Consider the following 23279-nt stretch of genomic DNA (forward strand, 5'->3'; position numbering starts at 1 on the left):
GCCACTTGATTTTTTTACCCTCACTTAGTAAATGGAGTCTGTCCATCTGGACACATTCCACTTCTGCCACATCCTACCTTATGAGCAGGTTGGCTCACCAGCCATTTTCTTTTCCTCTTCTCTGAAATGGGCCCCCAGCCTTCCTACCGTGGTGAGAGGTGATCAAATGAGTTTGGGAACAATAAGCACATTTCTGGCCGAATCCTCAAAACTAGGTTTACCAGCTATCTACTGAGTGAGCCTCTCCTCGTCCCCAGCATGCTTCTTAGTCAGCATGACATAGGTTCACCTATCCCCAGCTGGTTCCTAGCTTTAGGCTCTCCTGTCCCATAGTACTTTTCCTTCCTACATGGCCCCTGTTGTTACTCCTTAAAATCACCCTGCTTCCCCAGCTTGTGGCATGATTCTTCCCATTTAGCTCTTTCAGATAGGCATTGGTTAGGTCGGTTTCATGCCCCTGGCATGGAAGGTCTTCCCCAATCTACCCTCCACCACTCCTCATTAAGCCTCCTGAGTGGACACTCAGCCCTTCTCATTCTCACCCTGGGATGCCGGTCTCCAGTAGTGTCTTAGGCCTCACCCCTAGAGCCCTTCCTCCCAGCTGGGTTAGGTGCCCCCTGGGTGAGTATGGGTGAGCTGGTGGGGAATGCCCCTGCACTTTGAGATCTGGGTCAGGCCCTGGACGAGGTGCTTTGGGGGACGCCATGTGTCTTCACCATCTTCACTGACATCTTTTGTTTTTGTAGCCGAGTTGTTCGCAAATCTATCGCCCGCGTTCTCACCGTCATTAACCAGACTCAGAAAGAGAACCTCAGGAAATTCTACAAGGTGAGTAGGGGTGTGTGGGGGCGGTGCTTGGCTGCAGGGAGCAAAGTTCCAGCCCTCCCTTGGCGAAGGGGTCAGTATGAAGAGGTTCTTCTGGGGAGTGTGGACCAGAGCTTTGCCTAGGTGTAGTTGGGCTATCCAGAGCCTTCCCAGCTTGTAGGTGGTTTCACCTTCTTTCCAGCATCTTGCACTAGCATATGGCCTGCAGACTGCATTTCCTCAGAGTCGCAGTTAAGAAAACGGTATGGTGGGAGTCTGGCTGGAAACTTGGGTTTTGGATGCAGCATGACCAGCTGAATGCGTTTGGACAGTCCACGAGGACTGACTGTTAAACATTTGCCTTACTAGCACTGTGTTAGTCACTGCGAAGCACCTGACATCCTTGTTTTTTGGGAGACGACCCCAAAGCTCAGAGAGGTTAAGTTGCTCAGGGCCACCTACAATTCAGAGAGTGATTTGACCTAGGTTCCAAATTATGTCTTTGGGAGCGGTGGATTGAGTGCTCCTGGGAGATTCCCACAGGTGTCTGACCTCACAGCCTAGGATTTTGACAGCCTTTTTTTTTTTTTTTTTGGTCTCATCTTTAAAGTAGACTTATCAGGGTTCAGGCAATGACACCGAACCAGTAGGAGACCGTGCATGTATACATGCATTCATTTTATTATAGGGAGTTGGCTTATGTGATTGTGGGGCCTGGCTAATAAGTCCACACTCAGGCTGTCTAGAAGAGAAGATCATGGGCGGGCTGGAAGTCGTGACACAGGTTGAAGCAACTGTCCTGCCGTGGGATTACTTAGGGAAAGCCCCAGCCGTGCCTTTAGTGCCTTTCAATTGATTTTTTCGGGCTCACTCTGATTACCCAGGATATTCTCTTAATTAAAATCAACTGATTAGGGGCTCTAATTACATCTATGAAATGACTTCAACTCCCAAATTAGTGTTTGAATAAATGGAAGGTTTGACTTTTTTTTTTTTTTTTTAAGCCATCATGGTGTGTCTGGGCTAGCTTCCCAGGGAACAGCAGCATGTGGGGGGTGGGGGGGTATACTGCCATTTGGGAATGTTTTTCTGAAGATTGGGCCTGAAGCTTTCATCAGGCTCTAAGGGAACCAGACAGGTGGGGGCCTGGAAGCATTGTCTTTGTAACCACCCAGTTTGAGTGCAGCCATATCAGACACCATTCAGGGAAGTGGAAGTGAAGTCTCTGCTGTCACTGCATCCAGTAGTTTTTCTGTGGTTACAGGCATGTTCTGTACCTACTCTGTCCAATACAGTCCTACCTCTGGTCACGTGCCTATTGAGCACTCAGTGTGGCTATGGTGACTGAGGACTGAATGTTTAATGTAAACAGTACATGTGGCTAGCGGCCACTCTATTGAATGGCAGGTCTCTAGGAGCTTAGTAAGTTTGAAATAGACAAGGTCCTGATCTGTGCCACCCAATGTGTGATATGTGGATGGACAGAGACTTGTGCTTCCCAGTTTCCTCCAGAGCTTGTCCTCATCTGCTTCTTTCTGCAGTTTTCTGCCCCGAGGCTGTTCACGACCTGAACCTCATTTACCTCACATGTACCTGCCCTGTGCCCACCCTCAGGCTGTTGGTAATTCCCAGAAAGAGCCTGAGCTGTCATCGTTCAGGATTTCTGTGCACTGTTTTCTCCCCCTTTCAATTGGCATCCACGTTGCTTGCTTTTGAGGCTATTGCCATTTAACTAGGTGAATCGTCTCTACTGATGAGCCACTTGTTATCTGTTCAGTCTTCTCCACTGGGCCAGGAGCTCCTTGAGCAGGGACTAGGTCTGATTTGTTGCCAAGCCAGCACCCAGCACAGGGCCTCAAGCCAAAGAGGTCCCAGAAGACCTTTGCAGAACAAAGGAGAGACCATGAGAGCTGCCTTAGTCCGCACCTGCTCACTGGGAGCAAGTGGGGCAGGACTGAATGGGAGCCAGGGGCAGAGAGACGATGGCCCTGTTAAAAGTCTGGGAGCAGGAGTAGCATTAGGCCGCCAAGGCAGAGAAGGGGGCTTTGCCTCTGAGCAGTATGGCTTTGGCCAAGCTCAGGGGCTCGTGTTAAATGGGAATGTTGTCATAGGGAACACCACAGGGATCTGGCAGACCCTCCTGATTTATCAAGCACCAGGTTAAGCGTGCCCCCCTCCCTCAGCTTGCATAATTTACACCAAGATAACAGAGACCACGCCCAGGACTTGGTGGGTGCCACGTACCCTTGACTGGGTTGGGTGTGATGTTGACTCCATGGCAGGGAATCAGACAGGTGGAAAGAGCACTGAGCAGGAAGTTTGTTCACTTGGGTGCAAACCCCAGTTCTGCCACTGCTTTGCTGAGATTTAGACAAGTTTACTTGCTTTTCAGCCCAGTAATTTAATAGACTTTTTTAAAAATGGGGATTATCTCTCCCCATACCTTTGAATTTGAGGAAATTATATGAACTAGTGAGCAAAGTATACGGCCTGCTTACATCTCAGTCTGTCCCTAGTCCCATATTGATAGTCCCCTGCCAGGCTGGGTGTCGTACAGCTCCTCATACATATGTCTACGAACTCTCCTCCCCAGCCCAGCCATGCACCTCCCATCAGTCACATCCCAGCATTTCCCAGTGCCCTCCCAACAGCTCAGCTCCAGTGCCGGGGCGGCTTTAGCTATTGCAGAAACTCTCCTCAGATTCCCCCTGCTCTCCATCACCCAGGGTAAGAAGTACAAGCCCCTGGATCTGCGGCCCAAGAAAACACGTGCCATGCGCCGCCGCCTCAACAAGCACGAAGAGAACCTGAAGACCAAGAAGCAGCAGCGGAAGGAGCGGCTGTACCCACTGCGGAAATACGCAGTCAAGGCCTGAGTATCACGACGTCAATAAAGCACACACTGGCTGAGTTGCTTTGAGTTTCTAGGTGTTTTCAACTAACCATGGGCCGGTGTGGCCCTAGTTATGGTTAGTGGTGGCTGATGGATTTTAGCAGGCCTGCCTACAAGCCATTGGCTGCCCTGGTGTGGGCCTGTGACAGTTGTGGCTTCAGGGAACTTGGGTGCTCTGTTATGGTTACTTTGGGCCTGTGGCATGGACCTGCCTGACCTTTCATGAGTTCATTCTGCCAAGTCCACACACCTTGGCAGGGAGAGGCAGGGTATGCGGTCTGAGAGCCAGGCGTGGTAGCGTTGTCTTTGAGAGTCTCCAGGTGATTTAATCAGGCGGCGAACTTGGCATCTCGCCTAATCAGCAGCTCCAGACACCAAAAGTTTTCCATCTGGGGTGAAGACACAGGCGTGGGCCACATCCAGGACTCCCTGCCAAAAACACGTCATGGGCTCTGGGGATGTGAGTCCTGCCTGCCACCGGCCCCCTGGCAAGCCTTCTACTGTGCCCGTGGGTGCTACTGCCACAGGCCTTACCGTCAGGGTTTCAATGCACTTTCCTGTGTTGCAGTCCCAGACTTTGACCTGCAAGTGGAAACAAACAGAAAGGTAGAGAGCCTCACCACACAAGTATCTTTGAAATCACCTTGGGGTGAGCCCTAGCCAACATGTTAACCTCTTGGTCTGGATTTTGTTGTCTGTGAAATATATTTAATAATGCCCAACATGATACTTGATATAAAAAATCAGTGTAATACAATTTCCTTTCCCCTGAAGCTGTTCGAGTCATAGAAGTGTCACTAACATTTGGGCCAACATAGACCTTAGTGCCAGGCACCAGTTGCAGAAGTGGCTGACATCTGGGTCCTGCCCTTGGCACCCTCCCGTTTAGGGCAAATAGGGATATGGACCTTGCTGGACAGAGTGCCGAAGGCTCTGGGAGGGAGGATGTGGGGGTAGCAGTTTGCCAGGAGGAGAGACCTGGCGGGGTGTGGTTACCATGTGAGAGTAGCCAGCACTGGCCAGCTGCAACCCGTTGGGGGAGAAAGCTATGCTCTTCACCCACGTGGCGTGGCCCTTGAGCTGGACAAGCAGGCTTCTGATCGAGGGCTTCCAGATGTGGATAGTCTTGTCCCAGGAGCCAGATGCCTGAACAGTGGACAGCTCGTCAGCCCGAGGGTTTAGGGCCTGCATGCTCACTGGGCCCCAGAATGGCCCATGACCTCCAAGGGTCTTGCATCCAGTAAAGGGCCAGCCTAGAACCCAGGGCAGCCTAGCTCACCAAGAGGCCAGAAGCTGAGTAGCATAGACAGCTGATGTTGCCACTGTGACCCTCCAGTTCCTGGTAGAAGATCTCTGGGGTCCTTGCCCGAAGGTCCCAGATGCGAATGGTGGAGTCCCAGGAGCCAGTGGCCTGCAGACAGCAGCCCTGAGCATGGACCGGCCAGCCCACACCCCTGGTTCCTAGGCTGAGTGGACTCGGAAAGCAGGCGCCATTTCACCAAACCCTGTGGAACCCCATCTTACAGAGAAGGGGACAGGCTCAGATGAGCAAAGTCACCCAGTCAAGGTCTGGAATTATAATCACTGCTTCATCCCAGGTGAAAAGTGGATGTTGACACTAGGTTCCCTCACCAGGTGGGGCTACTGAGGTGGGGCCCAGGCAGAGGGGATGTGTCTCACCAGACAGTCTGAGTTGGGTGCAAAGTCACTGCTCTGGATGGAGTCTTGATGCCCAACTAAGTGGCGCAGCACCTGGCCAGACTGAAGGAGAGAGCCCTGAGCTTTGGAGGACAGCCCTGAAGCTTCGCAGTGCCAGGTGCTAGGCTTCAGATGGTTCAGACCCAGGACCTCCTTGTGAGGCTGCCCGGGCAATGTGAGGTAATGCAGGGTCTGGGGGGCTTCCAGGTCTTTGACAGGAGAGGGCAGTCCAGGCAGGGGGAACCTCATGGGCATGAGGGCTGGTATGTGCGGGGAGGCTGGGAGGTAGCCGCAGCCAGATGCAAGGGAATCTTGGGTGCGAGTTGTGGACACAGGCATTGGGGAAGACTGGGAAAGACCTTTCTGGGGCCAGTATGGAGGGTTCGTGTCTCAGGATCCCAGGCCTCATACCTGCACCTCCCAGAGGATCACCCGCTTGTCCCAGCCACCAGATGCCAGCTGCTTCGAGTCAGGGCTGAAACTGACTGTCTCCACACTCCTCTGGTGACCTGCGAGGTGGCACAGCAAGGTCTGAAAGGGAACCCAGGCCTGGCTGGTTGGCTCCCAGTCCCATCCAGCCCACTCACCCTTTAGGACCTGTAGGCACTTTGTTTCTGCTACATCCCACAGGCGGATGGTGCGGTCACAAGAGGTGCTGGCAAAGAGGCGGCCGTCAGGGGAGAAGCGGCAGAACTTCACGGGGCCTGGGGTGGGTGGCTGTGGTTAGGCAATAGGGCACTGCCCTCCACTTCCAGCCCTTGGGTTCGGACACCTGCTAATAACTCCAGCCTTGAAGCCTGCCTCCCCTGTGCACTTCTAACCCTCACCACCTGGAAATTCCTGCACTTCTGTGTCTTGGTCTGGAACACCCAACCCCAATTTGCCCATTCGGAAAATCAATACCCAATCGAATGCAGGCACCTCCCAGAAAAAACGACAGCCCAGCCTAGGTTCATTGCCTCCTTTGAGCTCCCCAGTCCCTGGATTTTCCCTATTATAGCATCAATCAACCTGCCCTGTAATTACCATGTTTCCTCGTCTCATTATAATAGTTATATCTGCTGAGTACTTACTGGTTGCTAGGCACTTTGCTTGCATTATCTTATCCTACAGGGTAGCAACTATTATCCCCATTCTAAGAAGGAATTAGAGGCTCAGAGAGGTGACAACACAAACAGTCAAAATGGTGGGTGAAACATAGATGAACTTTAAGGACATGCTAAGAAAAGTCAGGCAGTCACGGAAATATTGTATGATTCCACTTATACAAGGTATTTAGTCCAATTCACAGAGACAGTGCAATGAGGGTTGCCAGCGTTGGGTGAGGGGAGGAATAGGATGTTTAATGGGCATAGAGTTTCAGTTTTGCAAGGTGAAAAGTTCTGGAGATTAGCTGCACAATGTGAACATAGGTAACAACACTCAACTGTACACTTAAAAATTGTTAAAATGGTAAATATATTTTAAAACAATTTTGTAAAAAAGTAGTAGGATCTGAGGCCAGGTCTGCAAGAGTCAGGCCCCAGGGACCAGGTCCTGTCTGCTGCCCCAGCCCTGCCCAGGCTGTCTTGCACAGATGCTCAGCTCAAACGTCGGAGGTCATTGTGGTAGGCTCTGTAAAATGCTGGAACATGGGCCTCGGTCTCCCCATCCAGGCAGAGGAGCCCCACCTGTGTGGCCACCCAGCCTCCACAGCAGATGCCCACTCTGGGTCTTCCAGCCATACACACAGCCATCCTCTGAGGCTGTGAGCAGTGTCTGGCAGTCAGGAGAGAAGGCAGAGGAGTTGACCTGGAATGAGAGGGCAAAAGTAGTCTCACCCTGGGACAAGAACCAACATCCTGCTCAAGCTCGACCCCAGATACTTGGGCCAGCCCTAAACATGCCCCTAGGAGCCTGGGGTTGGAATGGGGACTTCAGGTCTCACTCTACAGTCAGAGCCCAGAACCCAGGAACCACTGCAGTCAGAGCCAGGATCCTGCAGCTCTTTCCGGAGCCCCGTAAATCCTGAACCTGAAGCTCAGAGCCTCGCTGAAGCCAGAGGCTGGAGCCTTCACCAGAACCAGATCTGAGCCAAGAGCCCCATTCTAGAGCTGGAGCCCAGGACTAGAAGGTCAGAATCTACTCGAAGCTCTGAGTTCTCTTTAAGGCCAGAGTCCAAAGAACACAAGTCAGCCAGGAAGGAGTTTAAACCTTCTCTGGAACTAGAGCGTGGAACCTGGAGCCCATTCTGCATCCGAAGCCCAGCAAGCGCTCTGAACTTCGCACTACGCGAAGCCAGGAACCACTCTGAGCAGAGCCAACGGGCCTCACCTCCCCGCGATGCCGGCTGAAGAATTTCACTCTCCCCACAGCCAGCGTCCCTGGGGCCCAGCTGTTCATGGGCCCGCAGCCGGCCAGCCCCGGCCCGCTCCCTCCTAGACGGGCGCTGGTCGGGCTGCGGACCCGGTACTTACAACGTGAAGGAGAAAACTGTGTACTAGCGGTCTCCATGGCAATCGGGGCGGGGCGGGGCGCACAGCCGCTCTGGGGGCTCTGGGAAGCCAGGAGGAGACAGACTGGGAGAGAGTTCTCAGCTCCGGGGAGGTGGCGCCATAGCAGTCAGGCCCGTGGGCGGCTCTAAGATGGGGCTTGGGTGGCTCTGGTGGCGCACGGCTGCCGCGAGAGGGCACGCCAGCCCCACACAGCTCGCCTGCCTCTCCTGCTGCTCTGAACTCGGCCACAGTGCTGATCTGTTCGCAAAGGACCCACAGCCCCCTTGGAGCCTGTTTCCCCGTTTGCACAATGGGGAGGATCATCCCTGCCCCCCAGGAATCCAAGCTTGAGCCAAGCGCAGGGCCTGCCACCTCGTAGGTGTCCTGGAGCCAAGACCCCTTTTCTCCAGGAGTGGCCAGTACCGAAGCTGAGAGCTCCCACAGAAAGGGCTGGAAATGATACCCATCTTTGCCTTCCAGGATGTGGGGAGCCAGAGGTAGTGTGTGTAAAAGCACAGGACACTAAAAAGTGATGTCACTGTCGTTAACGTTCCCGGAAGCACAAAGTATGCCATCTGAGGATGCGGCAGCCATGCACAGAGGCCCCAGGAGCTGTCAAGATCCTCGTTGGATAGTTCAGGCTGAAACAGGGAAAGAACAGGACTTGGTTTCAATGTCTATTTTACAGATGAGGAAACAGGCTCTAAGATGAGTGGAGACTTGCCCCCAAGGTCACTCAGCTAACAGGAAAGGAACCAGGACTTCATCCCATGCCTGTCTGACTCTGGGAGCCTATATTGGGACCACCTGCCATGAATTCCGGGAGCCTCACAAAGGATGTCCAGGTCCCTGGACTCTTGGTACATCTGGGAAACAGGTCCCGAGGGAGCAGATTTGGGCCAGTCACCCAGCACCTCCATGGCAGAGCTAAGGCCCGGACCATCCCCCACAGCAGGACAGGGGTGAGACTGAGACAACCTTTGCCCCACTGTCCCTGGGGGTGGGGGTGGGGCATCTGGGCTTTGGGAGCTTCAAACTCAAGGGTTCCCAGTGGTGACTCACACCCCTCCCCCCAGACGCTGTGCCAGAAACCCTTCTCACGGGAGATCTGAGATCCTCTGAGCTCCTGCTCTATTTTAGGCCCCAGACAGTCAGGCGGGAGAGGGGGGCACAATGGTGGCTTTGAGGCAGCCCCACCCCCATTCTAACTCCCAGAGGTTCCCAGGACACTGAATTGACTCCAGAGGGACCTGTCTAAATTGGGCCTCTAAGACCATCCTTCAACCCTAGATTTGGGTCCCAGACATGGCTCCCCCTTAGCTGGCTCCTCAGGCCCTCCCCCTCCCTCTGCTCAGGCACCCCCAGCCCATGCACCATCTGTCATTTCCCCAGCCACCTGGTTGTTCCTACTCTACCTGGAAGGCCCAGCCCATCACTCCCAGAGCCCTCTAGACAGAACTCATCCCCTTGGCCAGTAGGGGTGGAGCTAGGGTTAAAACCTTTCTGCTCAACTCAGGAGTCTGTGGTTGGAAACACCCACCATGAATTCGAGGGGCCTTGGGGGCCAAAGCATCATTATGTCTACCTCTCCTGCCTCATCCTGCCACTCACAGTCCCCTGCTCCCACCTTGCTCCTTGAACTACAAGGGTCCTTTCTTCCATGCCTCTTGGCCTGTCCTCCTCGGATCAGCTTGAATATCACTCCCCCCTCGCCCCTACCGTGGCCATCCCTTGCCCAACCCCCAGACTAAGTCAAAGCTGCTGCCCCAGAGATGAGCATTAGAGCCACAAGTCCAGGTTAAACCTGGGTTCTGCCAATGACCAGCTCTGTAACCTTGGGCAAGCCGCCCGATCTCTCAGTACCTCTGTTTCCTTATCTGTAAAATGGGGGTACTCACGGTCACTGCCTTGTGAGGAGTTGGTGGGATGGTGCCTGTCAAGGTCACCTGGTGTGCAGTAAGTGCTCAAAGAAGGCAGGAGGAGGCTGCGACGTCCTCCTTTGTTTCTTTAGCTTAGAGCCCAGACACGAATGCCCTTTGCCAGGCCCCCAAGTGACCCACAGCCCAGGTACACCTCATGATGTAGAGGGGGACCAGACATCAAGGGCTGTGTGCCTTCATGCCTGGCAGGGGCTGCACCTGCAGGATATGGTCCAAAGTGGGGGCGAAGCACTGGTGCGTCATAGTCACGGTGGCAGCAGAAGTGTTTCTGCCCATGAGATTGGGGGGCCTAGATTCTAGTCTTTCCAAGAGGGTCTCTGGGGGACATTTTCCACCCCTGGACTGTCTCTTCCTTCTTAGGGAGCCTGCCACATTCTCTCCTCCCCGAGCCCAGACTATCTGGAAGAGGGCTCTACGCTGGCCTTTGCCACTCCTGCTGCTCCCCTAAACACCCATGGTCCTGGGACCAGCCTTGCTCTCTTCATTTCCTCAAAGTAGCTGCCTTTGCAGGCTCCTTGGTTTCCTCTGAAACTGCCATTGGTAATAGCCATTCTAAAGAGAAAACTGGAGATTCAGAGAAGGAAATGACATGCTCAAGGTCACACAGCTAGAAAGCAATAAAGACGAGATTCAACCCCATGTCCAATAACCTCAAGCTCCTGACTCATTTGTTGCATGAGACATTCTTCTAGTATAACCTGGGAAGGTTGGGATACCTCGCTATCCCGCAGGACAGCCTAAACCATCATGAGAAAGCTGGACAATCCTGGGTGAGTGAGAGTCTGCCTTGCACTAACAGAGTGGAAGGTGGGCAATTCCACACTCAGGGACATATCCAGCACTGTTTGTAGTTCTGGAAGGCTGGAAACAACTTGAATAGACAAAGACCGTAGAAATGAAGGGTTGCGTAGTCAGATAATGAAAGCTATACAGCCAGGGAAATGAACAAACTACAGCTCTGCATATCAACATGCAAGCATCTCACAAACATGCTCAGCAAAAACAGCATCGAGACAGAAGATGCTATAGACATACCCCGTCACATAAAAACCAAGACATGCCAAAGGCAACCCTCGTTTCTCAGGCATCCATCCATAGGTATTGAAACTATAAGGAAAAGCAGAGAACAAGACACTCTCGAATCACCAAGGGAGGGGACACGGGGCCTTGCAGAGTACTTGCTCCTGGTGTTCTGGCTTGAAGATGGGCAGTGGGCACCCCGGCGTTTGTTGGGTTACTCTTTAATAACTGATCCCGCCTCTTGGTCCCTGCCCGCCTTGCCTGCTCCTTCTGTCTTCCTCCCCCCTCCACATTTCTTGTCTCCACTAACCCCATCCTGAGCAGTTTGGTGGATTATGCAGTGCCAGGGCCAGGATGCACTTCCAACAGTGTCCCAGGAAGCAGAGAAAGCTGTTTTGCAGCAAGAGAGCAAGTAAGGAAGAGAGAGAGAGAGTCAGACTGCCCAGTTCCTGCCAGCTTTCCAGCTCCCGGCTCCAGTCCCTAGGGCTGCTGTCCTAAAAAGCACCTGTTTTCCTAAGTTCCCTTTTTTTTTTTTAACTTAGTGAGTGCCGGTCTGGTTTTGTTTATTTGCCACCTGGGGGACTTTAACTAAAACATCTCTGTAATTTCCACAGCTGGTCCCCTAGTATTATGCCTTTAGGGCCTCTTCTCTGGGATTCCTCTGCAGTTATTTACACACAGGGATCCTAAATCCCCAAGGGTGATCAACGCCCCCCAATCTCCCTGGTTTCCCCAAACCTGGGCCACCCGTTTTGGAATGAACTGTAATTGTCATTGTCCCTCCCCAAGTGTGAAGATCAGAACTGGAAATATGCTCTGTGTATGGACTGACAAGGGCCAAGTTGAAAGGTGCTTGTCATCTCTAGTGTTCAAGGACACGCGGATTGCATTACTAGAGGCATTTGTGTTTCGACAGCTACGTTATTCTGGTGACTCACTGAATTTGCAGTGAGAGTTTCTTCCCATGGACTACTGTCTAGCCAACTCCCCTCTCCCCGGTCTGGTACTTGCACAATGGATCCTTCGGAAACACATGCAAGACTTTACATTATGCTGGTTAAATGTCATCTTCTTGGCTCCCATCCAGCTGTCTAGTCTCGAAAGTGTTGTTAAGTCCAGCTTCTAATGTACAAAGCATTAATTCTGCACTGTGGCAGCTGCAAATTTTATGAGTAGGCCTTCTGTGTTCTAGATCAAAATTGTGAAAATTACGATCAGTGGGACAAGATTAAAGACAGAGCCCTGTGGTCTACCACTAGAGACTGCCAGTGATTCTCACTTTTTTGCACCCATTCATACCCAGCAGGATCATGGACTCACTGTGGGTTGGGGTAGGGTGCACTCCCTCAGGAGCAGATCTGGGTGAAGATGAGAGTGATGAACTCTAACTCAAGCAGGACTCTTGGGTTGCAAACAACAGAAGCCATCAATGGCAAAAGGGACCATATGGGAATCACAGATGGGAAGGACTGCAAACCAAGGAAGGGCAGGAAGCAAGGGCTGAGAATCCAGGGCGAAGCCTAAGCTGTTCTGGGTCCTGAGTGAGCAAATAATTGGCCTAGTTAAGGTCACACGCCCACTCCTCGGTGAGTGGAGGGTGGGGCATCTTGATTGGCAGTCCTGGTAAGATCCAGGCTTCTACTCCCACCTCCAGCTGCCTCTGGTTAATCAATCCAGGATCTCTAGGTCAGTTTAAAGCCAGCTGTGCAGCTGTGGGTTCGGGGCCAGACAGTTGTGTTCAAATTTCTGACTCCACCACCCACTAGCTGTGACCCCAGGCAGATTTACCTAACTGCTCTGTGCTTCCTTTCCCTCATGTCTACAGTGAGGGTAGTGATTATGACCCATCTTATCAGGCTTGCCGTGAGGATGGAGTTAACACATGCTAAGTGCTTGGAACAGCATCTGGAGCATAGTCAGTGCTCTTTTTGGTCAGCTGTCTTATTAAAGTATTATTATATGGTGAATCCACATTTTTCCATTGTAATCCCATGTGTGAAGACACATTCCCATGTCTTACAGAAACGGAGGTAGGTGTATCTGAATTGGGCACAATTGTCCTGTTATTAAAGGAGAGAGGCAAGAGTGACTAGATTTAATGCCAATGACCGTCGTTGGCATTTCTGGCCACCACTTCCTTTTCTGAGCGCTCTCAAATCACTACCGAATAATCTGTCTAGTACGTGCTTGGCAATCAATGTTAAGCTAACTAGTCCACGACTGCTGGAGTCACACTCTTTAGAAAAATGGGGCAATGGTACTTTCTCCTGGCTTCTGGCTTCTGGCTTCTGGGCCATTCTTGTGGCTTCAGAGTCACACCTTTCACTCTGATTCTCTTGGGTTACAATTTACTAGATCTAGAAGCTTAGTCTTATTTATTTACTTTATTATATTTTTAGCATTATTTTTTCTTTAAGGCTGTTTTTCTGTTTGGGTAGCAAAGTGACCCGGATGCCAGAAGAAACCTGAGAAGCTCAGGAGACCTGAGCACCACCCACTCTGCTGAGTGTGGGCCCCTGGCCCAGTGCCTGTGTTCCAGGCTCTTGGATTCAGGGACTCTTACCCACAGGACTCATGGGCCTCTCCCACGTCCCAGTGACTCTTAAAGAAAAGGAGAAATCTCCGAGGTCCTGGGATGAGCATCGTGGAGGTCTTGAACACACCACCCTCCTGATGCCAGCCCAGATTAGAACGCAATGAGGGTGATGGGAGTGAGTAGCCAGGCAGGCCCTTGTGATAGGCCCATCTGGCTGTGGAGGCAGGATCACGACCCAGTCAGAGAGGACTGAAAGGGTATTTCGTTTAATTTTCTAAATTCTTAGATTGTCCTGGACATAACAATGGTAAAGAGCAGTCTGAGGACACCGGGGCAATCATCCATTCCCCGAGCTCCCGGTGCAGTAGCCGTTGTCATTCTTCAGGTGAGACTTGTGCCTACAATTTCAAGTGGCGCTTGGTGCTACCTTGCCCCTGGGCTGGTGGCAGAGACGGAAGGGCTGGGTCTTGCAGCAGGCATGGGGAACCGAACCCGGGCCTGTCTGACTTCTCTGGGCCTCCTCTGGGCCCTGTCACGTTTCTACACAGCTTTATTCCTAGCACACAAACCAATGTTTTTTATTTAAAAAGTGTTTTAAATTACATTCTGGCTGCAAAAAAAAAATATGTATGTATATATAGAAGGCCAAAAAAAATGAAAGACACACGTGTCACTGTGCCTATGGGCTCGCTCCTTAAGGGGACTGCTGTGAACAGTTTAGACAGTGGGTGTCCTTCTAGTGACTTCTACTTTGAACCCTGTTTTCCCTCTGTAAAGTGGAAATAGTGGTGTTTGGCCCAAAGGGCTCTGCGAAGGGAGGTGTTGCTAGTTAAATGGGACAGTAAACAGAGCTCTTGGCCTTGCATGTTGTAGGGCTCAGGAAATGGCTGCTTGATTCTCGGTGATTACCAATAACTCTTCGTGTGGCCATACCCATTCAAGCCTCAGTCATCATGTCTGTCTCCTCAACTTGTAGCCTAGGGTCAAGTCCCACCTGCTACTTTCTCACAGTATCCAGAAGAAATTAGTCCCAGACCAACAAAAGGCAGGAGACAAGGAGAAGAAAGGAGTGAAGCTCCCAGCACTCAAGGGCTGTTTGGAGTGATGGATCTCGGTCAATCTTCAGAGGGGAGTATGAGCCCATTTTATGCAGTAAGGAGAATAAGTTCGGAAAGGGGAAGTAACTCACCCAAGACCACACGACTGATGGGCAGACCAGCTGATGCCAGGCCCGAGTCCTGAACTCAGGTCCCTTCTCCGTGGGATTCATGCCTGTCTCAGGCCGGGCCCAGAGGAGGTTCTGAAAATGCTTTTTGAATGAAAGAATATGTGAATGAATGAATCAATGGCCACGTTAGGTGTTTTATCTAGAGCACTCATCAGTACAGTTTTGGTCTCCTATTCACATCCCTCGCTTCATGTGATTTTTTCCTAATGACCCCACCTTGTGGGAAGCTTCACCTCTATTTCACAGATGGGGAAACTGAGGTTCAATATGCCCAGGACTTAGCCTTAACATGAGAAGGAGGCAGAGCTGGAACTCAAGCCCAAGCTGTCTGACATCAGAGCCCATGTGAGCTGTTTCCACTGCTTGCCCTGCCCTCTCCATGGTGCCAGGGTCAGCTCTGGGGGCCTCCTGAGCCCAGCCTGGGCTGAGCAGAAAGTAAGTGCTCAATAGACGGTGAACTGCCACGTGCCTGCATGGATGCCTTGAGAAAGGGCATGCGGTATTTCTTTGCTCAGAACCAAATAAGTGGTGAGGCCTTGGGACGCTAGCCCAAGTCTCCTCAGATGCCCATCCCTACCCTGGCTGGGTTCATCCTCCCCTGATCCCTGCATAGAGATGCTCCAGAAGAAGTTGGTGCCCAGCCCCTGGTCTCCTTGGGTCCATCTTGGCTCTGGGGGAGAAAGGTTGGGACAGGGTGAGGCTTAGACCAGTTCTGGTGCATCTGTGAAGGCAACAGACCAAGGTTGGCATCTGGGGACCCTACCTTAACTTCTTAGAGTTTTTGAGGGACCTGACTCTACCATGGGAAGTAACCTAGGAAGGCAGGTCATCTGGGAGTGGAGCCCCTAGAGGTAGAACCTATAGCCTCCAGGCTGGCCGACCCAACAGCATCGGCTAGACAGCCACGGCCACAGCTCTGCTCACTGAATTGGAAACCCTGTCCTACCTCTTTGAGTCCCCCCGGTGTGACCCCAGGTGGAACCTGAACCTGGACCAGCCCTGACACTTTACCCAGAGGATTGAAGGGCAAGAGGCCCAGATGAGAAGTGGTTCCTATCCCCTATCCCCTGGTCCCCTGGGCCGGTGGCCCACCTTGGGCCCTGAAACGGGGCTCCTGGAATCTCCTTCCCCCCTGGAGCCAGGGACTGGGTGGGGGCGATGGGCTTGGCCTCCGGGTGGGGTTGGGGAGCGGAAGAGGGGATGGGGCTTACTGCGAGGACCCACACCAGCCTCTCCCCTCCTCTTCTTTCCCTTTCCTTCCTTCCTTCTTTATTTTGTCCTCCACCCCCACCGCCTTCCTCCCACCTATATTCCTCTCTCCTGCTTCACCCGATTCTGCCCCTCGACCCCTCTGAGCCTGCCAGCTGAGCTCTACAGGGCCCCAGAGTTCTCTGGAGGAGGAATGAGACCTTCAGGCAGTCAGGGAGGCATTCTGAGAGGAGACTGTGGTCTTTCAGGCCTCCGGAGTTAAAATGGTCTCTGCTGATGCAAAACAGAAGGTCTAGGAGGCAGGAATGGGGTGTGGGGGGCACTGGTCCACCCATGGTGACTTCTACGGGAAAACAGTGAGCCGCTGAGGAGCGGTACCTGGGATGGAGGCCTTTAATCCTGGGCTGAGGGGCTTGGATCACATTCCTTGGGCAGTGGTTCTCAAAGTAGATGTCATGGAACCCTGAGATGGGTAAGAAAGAAACTTGGAGCTCCTTGAGGGGTGAAAGATTGGGAGGAAGAGCACAGTGGGGCGGGGTGGGGGGTGGCAGGTTCTGGGCTAATTGCACAAGATTTATGGACTGTGCTGCCACAAGCAGTGGGTGGGCCATGGGGAGCAGCGAAGTGTATTCGGTAAGGACAAGGAGGTGGCCCAGGATGGGCTTCAAAAGGAACTGAATCCAAGGGTCAAGCGGCCCACCAGGCCTCCATGTAGAGGTTCTTTGGCCTCATGACCTTTTCTTCTCAGGCCACCAGGAGGTAATAATAATAATAATAAACCATCACGGTAGCAGCAGGCGCCATGCTATGCAAACTTCAGTACATCACCACATCAGATGGGTAGCATGCAGATGGGGACATGAAGGGCCTGGGAGAGGAAGAGACTCAAAACTAGGATTACCAACCAGCGTCAGTGGCAGGGCCAGGCTGCACAAGATCTGGTCAACCACAGGATGCCTGGCCCTCTCAGGCAGCCCAGAGCAGGTGCACAGCAGCTGCTGTGGTATTCGATCCCCTGGAGCCTCCTGCAGCTACCGCCCCCTCTGCCCACCTGCCTTCCCAACTGTCTCAGCCACACCTGGCACCCACATGCCCTGTGGAAACCGGATTAGGCTTGTGCTGCCCTCCAAGGAGACAGCTGGTACAGATGGGGGTTGGGAGACGGGGGAGGGGGAGGAACAGAGCTGCGGCCAGAAAGCGGGAGCAGCTCTGGCCTGGCCGGGCAAGGAGAGAGTGGCAGCCTCTACTGCTGTGTGACCTTGAACTCCTAGGCCTCTCTGGGCTAGGGCTGCTCTGAGCCACCTGGAGCTGGGGCTCCAGCGTTAACTGTAGGCAACTTGTGGCTGCCTGGGCTCATCTGTCCATGTCTGGAGCAGTGCACTGACTCCTACAGGCACCACCCGGTCCTCGCCCAGAGTCTACAGAGCTGACAGGCTGTGTGATCCCAGGCCAGCCTCTTAGTTTCCTCATCAGCAAGTTGAATGGGTTGCGGCTGGGATGCCCTGTAGGCAGCAGCTCCCTCCTCCACTTGGGGGCTGGTCACGACAGCCCCTCCTTCCCCCCAGGCCTGGACTTTACTCAATGGCCATTTTGTGTCATTGGTAGGGAACTGCTGTTTGCTCAGCAGCCCCCACCCCTGAGACCTCATGATAAAGGACTCTCCTCAGCCCTGGGGCCTCTGTGTCTGGGAGCCAGTGGGTGAGAAGCCCTCTCCTTCAGTCCATCTGGGCCATTGTCCCTTCCTTCCTGTCTGGGTGGGGGTGGGAGGCATTTGTGATCATTTCCTCTCAGGCTTGTTTCCCTTTCCAGAAGCTCAGGCCCGAATCTCAGTCTGGTGCCATTCCCAGCTGTGTGTTCCCATGCAAGTCCCAGCAGCTCTCAGCCTCAGTTTCCCACTCTGTAAAGGCTTAACAGCCATCTAGACCTGGGTTCAAATCCCCAGTTCAAATCCTACCACTTACTTGCCTTGTACCATAAGCCTCAATTTTCTAATCTGAAAAATGAGAATATCAATTGTACCAGCTTTGTAGGTAATTAAAAACATGGAGTCTGAAAGCCGTAGGCTGCTTTATAACTGGGTGACTTTGGGCAAGTCACCTAACTTCTCCAAGCCTCGGCTTTCTCCTCTGTGGAATGGAGATGATAATGGGAACCGCGGTTCGTGGTGAGAAGTCACCAGAGAGCTAACAGACTGGCACACACTAGGTGCTCAATAAATGCTGGCTTCGAAAAACAGCTCAGAAATAATGGGGTGAGATGGCCACATATCTCAATGTCCCACCTAACCAAGACTGATGGGGGGCCCAGGGAGCTGCCCCTCCCCCAGGCTCCAAGTGGTTCTCTCTACTTCTGTCTGTTTTTGAGTTTTTCATCATGATTCTGTCCTTGAAGTGTGTTTTTTAACTTCCAAATGTGTGGGGATTTTCCAGTTAGCCTTCTTGTAATTTATTTCTAGATTGAATGCATGTGGTCACACCATGCTCAGAATGAATTGAATGCTTTGCTTCATGGCACATATGTGGTCACTTGTTGCATTGTCCTTGCAAAGGCTGTGCCTTTTGCAAGTGTGGGCTGCAGGGTTCTAGATGGATCCATTAGATCAGCTTTCTTAATCTAGATGCACATTGGTTTTTTTCCCCTACCTTTTCTATCAATTACTGAGGAAAAAATCTTACAATCTCCCATTATGACAGTGAGCTTCGTCTGTCTCTCCTTGTATTTCTTCCAATATTTGTGTCATATATTTCTAAGTTACTTTATTAGGTGCATATAATTTTTAAATTGTTAGTTTTCGTGATGAATCAAACCTCTCGTCTCTATGAAATGTCTAGTTCTGTAATGATTTTGGCCATAAGCCTATTTTGTCTGCTATTGATATAGCTATGCTGGTTTTCCTTTTGTTGTTATTTGAATGGTGTATCTTTATTTTTGACTTTGCTGTATCCTTTGGTTTTAGAGGCATGTCTTTCAACTGGATCATCTGGTCCATTTACATTTAATGTAATTACTGATTTACTTGGGTATTTAAACTTACCTTCTTTTGTGCCTTCTATTTATCTTGCTTTTTGTAAGTTTCTTTTTTTCTCTCTTTTCTTACTTTACTCAGATTACTTGTTTTTCCCTCTAGAGTAGTTTGGAAATAAAAATTTAGGGCACTTTTAATGGTTCCCCTAAAGATTATAGCCTGTAATTATTAACTTATTAAAATCTGACGTCTTTCCTCAAGTATCCGTCATCGAGGTTGGTAATAAATGTATGTCCCATCCACATCGACACCGACTCCCATCTTGGGTTATTTTAAATTTTTACTCTCTTGACCAACTATTTATTTGGAACATTTAAACTCCCAGAAAATTTCCAAATATAGTACAATGAATACCCATTTATCTTCCACCCCGACTTTCCAATAGCTAAGCTTTGTCTCATTTGTTTCGTCTAAGCTTTTTTCTGAATCTTTTGATGATTAGTTGTAGACTCTGCACTGTTTTTGCAAACCTATTTTTAAAATGTTTTATCTACCTAAGATGATATATTCTCAGAAAATGTCTTATTTTTTCAAAATGAAAAATCATTTAATGTTTTTGTGATTATAAATTTATGCATGTGCAATTTTTTAAAATACTAGACGATAGGAAGATATAAAGAAAGAAGTAAAAATCACCTCAAATCCTACTCCCTAAAGGTGTTAACTGAGACATATACATGGACATGGGTCAGATTTCTCACTTTCCCAGTGGGACCTGGGCTGTTTGGTCACCTCTCCCCATCCTATTGGTTCTGTTTCTCTGAAGAACCATGACTGATACAGAGGGTAATACTCGTTGTCCCGGATCCCATCTAGGGGATGCAGGCGGGGCTCACCTTCACTGTTGGAAGGTGGTCCGAGGTCACCAAAGGGGGAGGCAGAGCCCAGGCCTACGGACTCCCAAACCAGTGCTCTTCCCACAGAGTTGAAGGCAGTGTGGATCCTGAGCAAGGGGCAACTGGTCTGCCTGGGCTGGACCCTTACTGTGTGATGCTGAGTGAGGTGTTGGATAGCTCAGAGCCCAGGAATGGGATCACAGAGTCCACCTTGCAGGACTGTTGTTTATTTTTCATGCAAGTAAGAGCTTAGTTCAGCGCCTAGCACTGGCTCCGGGGAGGAACCTGCGCTGATCTGATAGCAGCTGGGTGGGGGAAGGGCCCAAGGTGTCTCAGGAAGAAGTTTGCAGAGCATGCGGTGGGGGGTCCAGAAGGCACTTGGGAGGGCAGCCTCACTTACAGGGCCCCTCTCCACTGCCCACTGGACCAGGCCCAGGCCCACTGTTAGGCTGGAAAATCTGTTTTCCCATGTAGGACTTCAGGGGAACTGCCCAGGTCTGCTCAGTCTGCAGTGGGAGCCAAGGAGGGAAGCCCAAGATGCCATAATGGCCAGGCTCAGGGGGCCCTCCATCCCAGCCACCTGCCTGGGCTGTCTCAGGTACAGTCAGGTGCATCTGTCACCAGCTTCTCCCCTGACAGGGCTTCCAGGTTGTCATAACAGCCCTGTTACAGAGCACCTACCTTGCACCTGGCACAGAACGCATATGTACTCTTTGAATCATTCAGCGCATTATGACCCCACTTAACAGATGAGGAAAGTGTGGCTCAGACGGGCAGGGACTCGCCTGAGCTCATGGCCAGATTGGAACCCTGCCCCTGTCCCACCCACGGACTCAGATTCCAGGCTGCCACACTCCACCCGGCTCTTGGCCTTGGCAGTAGCCTCACCCTAGCCTAGTCCCCGAGATCCACAACTGACATCCTCCCAGCTGCTTCCACTCCCAGAATTCCCTGTTGCCAGCTGCCAGCCTCTGCATGAGAGCAAGCTGCTTTCCAGCCCATCCATGGTTCTTTGTCCCTGTGCCCATCATGTGCCATTTACCAAGGTGCTTACAGGGCCTCGGGGATCCTGGACACCATTGTTCTAGAAATTGTTAAATGGCTTGGCTGTGCCTCTCCTCTCTCTAATTTAATTTTTTACCCTTCTCAGGCAGTTTTTCCAGAATATGAGGCTCCAGAAGGGCTTTGGAATAATCACTAATGATTTCGTCGAACATTCAGTAATTGCCAGGGTCTATGCTAAGCGTTTGTCTTGCATCATCTCATCTCATCTGTCCATCCATGATCTGATCATTCCCATTGTACAGATGGGGAAACCGAGGCTCAGGGAGGTGAAGGGGCGCTGCTCAAAGACACAGGAACAGTACTAACCCACATGTACCAGGCACTTTGTGTCAGACACCGTTCCAAGTGCTTTATGCATATCGGGTCATTTAACGTTCCCCTCGAGCCTGTGAGGTCAGTACCATTCTAACCCTCATGTGAGAAGCGAGGAAACTGAATTGCAGAGGGCAGCGAGTTGCCCAAGGCCACACAGCCAGGAAATGGTCAAGTCTGGGTTCCAAGCCAAGGTCTGGCTCCGCAGCCCATGCTCGGGGCTTGTGGGCCTCGAGGACGTGGAGGTGGGATTTGAACCCAGGACCTGCTGCATCCAGGCCCCAGTTCTCCTCTAACCTCCTGTAGGAGGCGAGGAACCAGCCAAAGCCGGCCCCAGGCCATGGGACGGCTCCCAGTACATCAGGGCAAAAACCACAGCTGGGAAGCAGGCCAGCTTCCAGGCGGGCTCAGAACTCCCAGCTGAGTCTGCGGAAGTGGCTTTGGCCGGGACCCCTGAGGAGGTGGGGTGCTCCCCAAGGGTTGCTCTGGGGCAGGGCCTGGAATTGGCAGACATTTGTTCCGACCAAGTGCTTTGCAATAATTACTGCTTCCAAGTTGTTACACTTAATATTTTTAGCAGATGAGCCTCACAACCTCCTTTAAAACAACAACAACAACAACAACAACAACAACAACAACAACAACACATTTCTTAAACGTAAAATTCAAAGCCACATGTTCAGAGATGACCTCTCTTTATGTAATCTCTGTGCTCGTGAGAAGTTATCGTCAAAGTCAAATGTAGATCACCCAAAGAAAACTTGCAAAACCATCAGAGCGGTTAAGACCACGGGCTCCAGTGTGAGACAGGACTGTCCAACCAACTGTGTGTCCCTAGACAAGTCAGCTCATCTCTCTGAGCCTGGAGAGACATACACACCTGGGCAGTGGGTCTTCTTATTATCACCAAGAGTGAAAGAGTTGCCAAATAATGCCCATGTGCTTGGGCTGGGCCAGCTGCAAGATGGTGAGCTATATCCTGGTGACCAGAATGTTTTCCTGGAAGGATGAGCGCCCTTGGACCTATCTCTGGGTGCTGTGCCTTAGCTGGGCCTCTCTTCCTTCCACTTCCTTACGCTGAGGCAATGCCCAGCTGGCAGTGCCCCACCCAGGCTGCACTGGGACTGAGTGTGACAGCATCTGTCACCAGTGCATAGAGCTAGCAAGCCCGATACACTTGGTGTGGCAGAATCCTGGCAGGGCCTGGAGCCGGGGTCCTCGGAGCCTACGAGGCAGGAGATGGGAGGGGCGGAGGCTGGCACAAGGGCTCACAATTCCTCCCCTGGGTTATTTCATATTGCGGATGTCTCCCGCAAGCAAGCAGTGGAGTTCACCCTTTTTACGTCCACACCTGTCCCATCTCAACGATGGTGCTTCCTTCTACCTCTTGTGTCAGCCAGAATCCAGGGGTTGTTCTCTCTGCCCCTTCACTCCCGCATCCAGGCAACCCCCAGTCTCTTCACTCCACCGTTGGACTCTATTAGTTTGCTTGGTCGGCCATAAGGAGGTACCACAGGCTGGTAGCTTGAACAACAGAAATCTATTGTCTCACAGTTCTGAAGGCTGAAAGTCCAAGATCAAGGTGTCTCAGGGTTGGTTCCTTCTGAGGTTTCTCTCCTCGACTTGTAAAAGGCTGCCTTCTGGCTGGGTTTTCACATAGTCTTTCCTGTGTGCTTGTCTTGTCCTAATCTCTTCTTGTAAGGACACCTGTCATAGGGTTAGCCCCCACCCTAATGACCTCATCTTACCTTAATTACATCTTGAAAGACTCTATCTCCACAGTCTCAAGCGTTAGAAATTAAGACTTCAACATATAAATTTGGAAGGAACACAATTCAGCCCCTAGCAGACTCTCTAGAATCTTCCACTTCCCTGTGCCCACAGCCTCACCCCTGGGTTCTGATCACTCTATCGATGCTCTCTGTACACCCTGAAGCCCACCCTCCCCGCTCCTGCAGTCACCCTGACCTCCATATGTCATTCTCCTGTTGAGAACTTATAGTGGCCCCATCGACTTTCCCAGCCTCGGCTCAGTCTCTCCACCCCTGTGCCCCACACTCATTGCACAGAACAAGGAGCTAGCAATTTACCAAGGTCTACCACAGGCAGGGGCTGCTCTAAGCTCTTTGTGTGGTTTATCTGGGTTAATCCTCATCAGCTCTGTGGGGTGGGTGCTGTCGCAGATGAAGAAACTTAATAGATGAAGAAACTGAGGCAGAGAGTAAAAGAGTTACTCCAG

The 23279-nt window shown here is 51.6% G+C and overlaps 2 protein-coding genes across 3 annotated transcripts in view; one reads left to right on the top strand and one right to left on the bottom strand.

The window, feature by feature from the left end:
* RPL35 (ribosomal protein L35) overlaps positions 1 to 3719 on the top strand; it is a 20940-nt gene extending 17221 nt beyond the window's left edge. Inside the window, exons 3-4 of the mRNA XM_011364297.2 lie at positions 747 to 828; positions 3531 to 3719. Of these exons, the coding sequence (XP_011362599.1) occupies positions 747 to 828; positions 3531 to 3680 (232 nt within the window). The 3' untranslated portion in view covers positions 3681 to 3719. The remainder of the gene's footprint in view (positions 1 to 746; positions 829 to 3530) is intronic.
* A 332-nt stretch (positions 3720 to 4051) lies between these two features.
* WDR38 (WD repeat domain 38) lies at positions 4052 to 8963 on the bottom strand. Of its 2 annotated transcripts, XM_023533080.1 has the most exons (8): positions 7709 to 7826; positions 7066 to 7186; positions 5807 to 6099; positions 5378 to 5458; positions 4977 to 5108; positions 4694 to 4843; positions 4232 to 4279; positions 4052 to 4126 (listed from the first exon to the last, which is right to left on the bottom strand). In XM_023533080.1, exons 1-8 carry the CDS (start codon positions 7775 to 7777, stop codon positions 4052 to 4054), a joined length of 969 nt encoding a protein of 322 aa, XP_023388848.1. In that variant the 5' UTR covers positions 7778 to 7826. The 2 variants fall into 2 exon arrangements, 1 of the variants encoding a protein (XP_023388848.1); XR_002781344.1 differs by lacking the exons at positions 4052 to 4126; positions 4232 to 4279; positions 4694 to 4843; ... (2 more) ...; positions 5807 to 6099; positions 7709 to 7826 and adding an exon at positions 7852 to 8963 and having other exon boundaries at positions 7007 to 7186.
* Positions 8964 to 23279: the final 14316 nt, after the last annotated feature.

The sequence above is a fragment of the Pteropus vampyrus genome, unplaced genomic scaffold, assembly GCF_000151845.1.
Source record: "Pteropus vampyrus isolate Shadow unplaced genomic scaffold, Pvam_2.0 Scaffold95, whole genome shotgun sequence".
Lineage (NCBI taxonomy): Eukaryota > Metazoa > Chordata > Mammalia > Chiroptera > Pteropodidae > Pteropus > Pteropus vampyrus.

Excerpts from the sequence above, each read along its gene's own strand:
- WDR38 (XM_023533080.1), bottom strand. The coding sequence starts at position 7,777 with ATGAACAGCTGGGCCCCAGGGACGCTGGCTGTGGGGAGAGTGAAATTC. Across the intron at positions 5,459-5,806 it reads TGATCCTCTGGGAGGTGCAG|TCTGGCCAGGTGCTGCGCCA; the intron begins GTATGAGGCCTG and ends TCTCTCCTTCAG. Across the intron at positions 4,127-4,231 it reads AGTGCATTGAAACCCTGACG|GGAGTCCTGGATGTGGCCCA; the intron begins GTAAGGCCTGTG and ends TGTTTTTGGCAG.